Genomic DNA, 3,304 nt, shown 5'->3' with positions numbered 1-3,304 from the left:
AGGCCAAACCAACTTAAACCAAGAGCAGCTCGGTATATCTGAATAGTATTCATCCATGAAGTTTTTGAATTTATAAGTGCTTCGGTTTCCCCACAGCAAACAATGCCCAGTATCACCAATATTGATCCCAGCAATGACATTTTTCAAATTCAAAGGAAAGTGATTCGGAATAACCCACTGAGTGCCAATAATTAACTCATTTAAGCAAAAGTCATGAGAAATACCATCCGGATTACCCCCCAAATATTCAGAAATGGTTTTATTATTGCACCAGTGATCCCATATGAAATGAATGGGAGCCTGCTGGGTAATGCTGAAGGTAAAACAGTATTTTACAGCCATTGCGGTATTACAGATAAGCTTCCATATTTTTGAATCAGTTGCACGAGGGGGCTTCCATGGGGATTTGTGATAGCAAATAAGCCATTTGGATAGAGGAGAAGGGGCGTTGTACATCCTAAGAATAACGGAGCAGCTATAAGAGAATTGTAAAGCAGAAATGGAGGGAATGCCCAAACCCCCATTATATTTAGGCCTACAAATCCTATCCCAGGACACCATATGAAGTTTCTTAGCATGCGTAGAGTCACCAAAAAACAAGAACTTGGAACAGGCTTTTTTGAAATGTTTGTATACAGTTTTTGGTAAGATTGACCCCCTAATCCAATATGCAATGGTATTTTGAATAGTAAATTTAATGTACTGGAGCCTGCCCGCAAAGGACAGCAGGTTGGCCTTCCATCCATTCATTTTTTTGTTAATACTATCCAAAAGCGGCAAGAAGTCCTCTATTTTCAGCTTATAAAAAGATAAAGGAATGCCAAGATAATTGATCTTATTAACTATGTTAAAAATGGATAAAGATTGACAAATAGCTTGAACATTTCTCTGATTTTTGGTAAGCATAATGGCACTCTTGTCATAGTTCACATAAAGCCCCGTGGAGTTTGCAAAGTCCCTAAGAACGATAGCCAACTTATTACAATTTTCAATAGAGGCCTCCCCAAATATAAGTACATCATCAGCATAAAGCAAATGAGTAAGAGAGAAGTTGTCCACAGATATTCCTTTGAAACCACTGCATTCCAAAAGATTAGAGAAAGCATCCATCACAAGGCAAAAGAGGTAAGGACTAAGAGGGTAACCCTGTCTTAGTCCAGCAGATGAAGGAAAGAAACCCTCTAAGGCACCATTGAGCATAATTGAGAAGTTGACGTCAAAGATACAAGCTTTAATCCAGTTAACAGAAAGAGAAGGAAAACCTTTCTGAGAAAGCCTAGAGAGCAAGAATTCACGACTCACAGAATCAAAGGCCTTTTTTATATCCAACTTAGCACAGAAAATGTTACTCCCCTTTCCTTACCAACAAAAGAAAGAATGTCACTAGCAAGCAAAATATTATCAGTGGATACTCTAGATTTGACAAATCCAGCTTGATTGTTCATGACGATCGAAGGCATAACCGGCTTCAGTCTGTCAGCAATAACCTTTGCAATAATTTTGTAAAGAACATTACATAATGCAATAGGTCTAAAATCAGAAATTTCGTAAGCATGCTTATGTTTAGGAATGATAGCCAGTGCAGTAGCTTTGAGACCTTTTGGCATATAGCATTTTTGAAAAAAAGAATGTACTGTCCTGCAAACCAGAGGGCCAATAATATGCCAGGAAGATTTATAAAAAAAGAAGTTAAAACCATCTGGACCTGGAGCAGAATTAGATTTTCCCGAAAAAACAGCTTTTTTTTACCTCCTCATCAAGCACCAAAGAGGTCATACGGATAGCCTCATCCTGCGGCAACAAGGTTCCAGAGGGAAAGCAGGCCTGAGTAGCATTGGGGGACGGGGGAGAAGAGGGGTTGTAAAGTATTTGGTAATACTGGATTAAAGAACTAACAACATCAGCTCTAGAAGAAGAATGGTTATTAGCAAATAAATTGATCATAGAATTAGAGCACCCTCTTCTAGTTCTAATTTTTGCAAATAAAAACTTTAAATCATCTTCCCCATTTCTTATCCAGTTGACTTTTGCCCGTTGGACTATCCAAGAGGCATACATAGAATTGAACTTAGCAAGTTCCACCGTGCTAACCTTGAAAGAGTGATTGAGGTTCAAGTTATAAGGATCCACTTGCAGCTTACTCAACAGATTAGCATGATTATCGTTCAGGACATCCAGATGTCTAAAAACACATGAGGAGGAATACCAATCCTCACTTTTAACTTTATCTTTAAGGAACTTCAAGCAATTACTAAAATGGGAAATAGAATTCCCAGAGCAAGGAAGAGAGAGAACCTCCAGTAAGACAGCCCAGAAGCTATCAAAGTTGGTCCAGTAGTTCTTGAAAAGAAAGCGGTGATAAACCTTGACAGAAATACCTGAGTTTAAAATGATGGGGCAATGATCCGAGCAGGAAGGGCTCTGAATAGAGCAGTAAGAGTTTGGAAATTTGTTCTGCCATCCCGCATTCACTAAAGCACGGTCAAGTTTTATATGAATAGGATTAATGGTGCGCTGATTAAACCAAGTGAACTTAAAACCAACGGAGTGTAAATCCACTAAACTATTACTAAAAATCATATTGTTGAGATCAAACAAAGCATGATGAGAAATAGGATTCCCACCCAACTTTTCAGAGGCATAGCGACAGCAGTTGAAATCACCAATTAAAACCCAAGGGAAGTCAGGTTCAGGCGCCAAATGAGTCAAAGAGTTCCACAGCTCCTTGCGGTCTAGAGAATTATTAGAGGCGTATATAGCAGAGAGCTGGAGCAGCGGTTTATCAGCAACCTAGATAATCCCAAAAATGACCTGGTCAGAAGAGAAGGAGGGCTTAAAGTTCAATTTCGCAGCATCCCACTTAATCCATATCCTGCCCGACGAGGATAAATCAAAATTGTGACAGCTTTCTTCATTGGGAAACAGAGAGTGATTAGATTCGAAAAAAGGATCCATAACAGAATGTGAATTAATTTTGTTTTCTAATATACAGACCAAGTTCAACCTGAACGATTTAATGAGTCGCTTACAGCTCATGACTTTATCAGGGTGGTTGAAGCCCCTGATGTTCCACGCCGCCATGGGTGGAAAAGACATTAACCGTTTTTTTGAGACTGGGGTTTTTTGCTCTGCTTCCCCTTTGCAGTTTTTTTCCCCGTTGCGCATGTTTGCATCTGTTTTCCTTTATCCGGTACCTTGGAATGTCCAGAAGCATTGGATTCCAATTTCCCATCTAAACTCCCCGGGATGTCAGAATGTTGAGTTTGATCTTCCTCAGAATTAAGAACATCAAACTTATTGGGAG

General features: G+C 39.3%; 1 protein-coding gene across 1 annotated transcript in view; it reads right to left on the bottom strand.

The window, feature by feature from the left end:
- The window catches only part of LOC110108864, a 3,650-nt gene extending 569 nt beyond the window's left edge, over positions 1-3,081 (bottom strand). Inside the window, exons 1-4 of the mRNA XM_028693063.1 lie at positions 2,995-3,081; positions 1,750-2,790; positions 1,350-1,487; positions 10-1,266 (exon numbers count right to left, since the gene is read on the bottom strand). Coding sequence (XP_028548896.1) covers positions 10-1,266; positions 1,350-1,487; positions 1,750-2,790; positions 2,995-3,081 — 2,523 coding nt within the window. The remainder of the gene's footprint in view (positions 1-9; positions 1,267-1,349; positions 1,488-1,749; positions 2,791-2,994) is intronic.
- Positions 3,082-3,304: the final 223 nt, after the last annotated feature.

Source organism: Dendrobium catenatum, unplaced genomic scaffold (genome assembly GCF_001605985.2).
Source record: "Dendrobium catenatum unplaced genomic scaffold, ASM160598v2 fragScaff_scaffold_226, whole genome shotgun sequence".
Taxonomy (NCBI): Eukaryota; Viridiplantae; Streptophyta; class Magnoliopsida; order Asparagales; family Orchidaceae; genus Dendrobium; species Dendrobium catenatum.
Note: the sequence above shows the minus strand (reverse complement) of the source record. Positions and strands in the feature narration are given on the sequence as shown.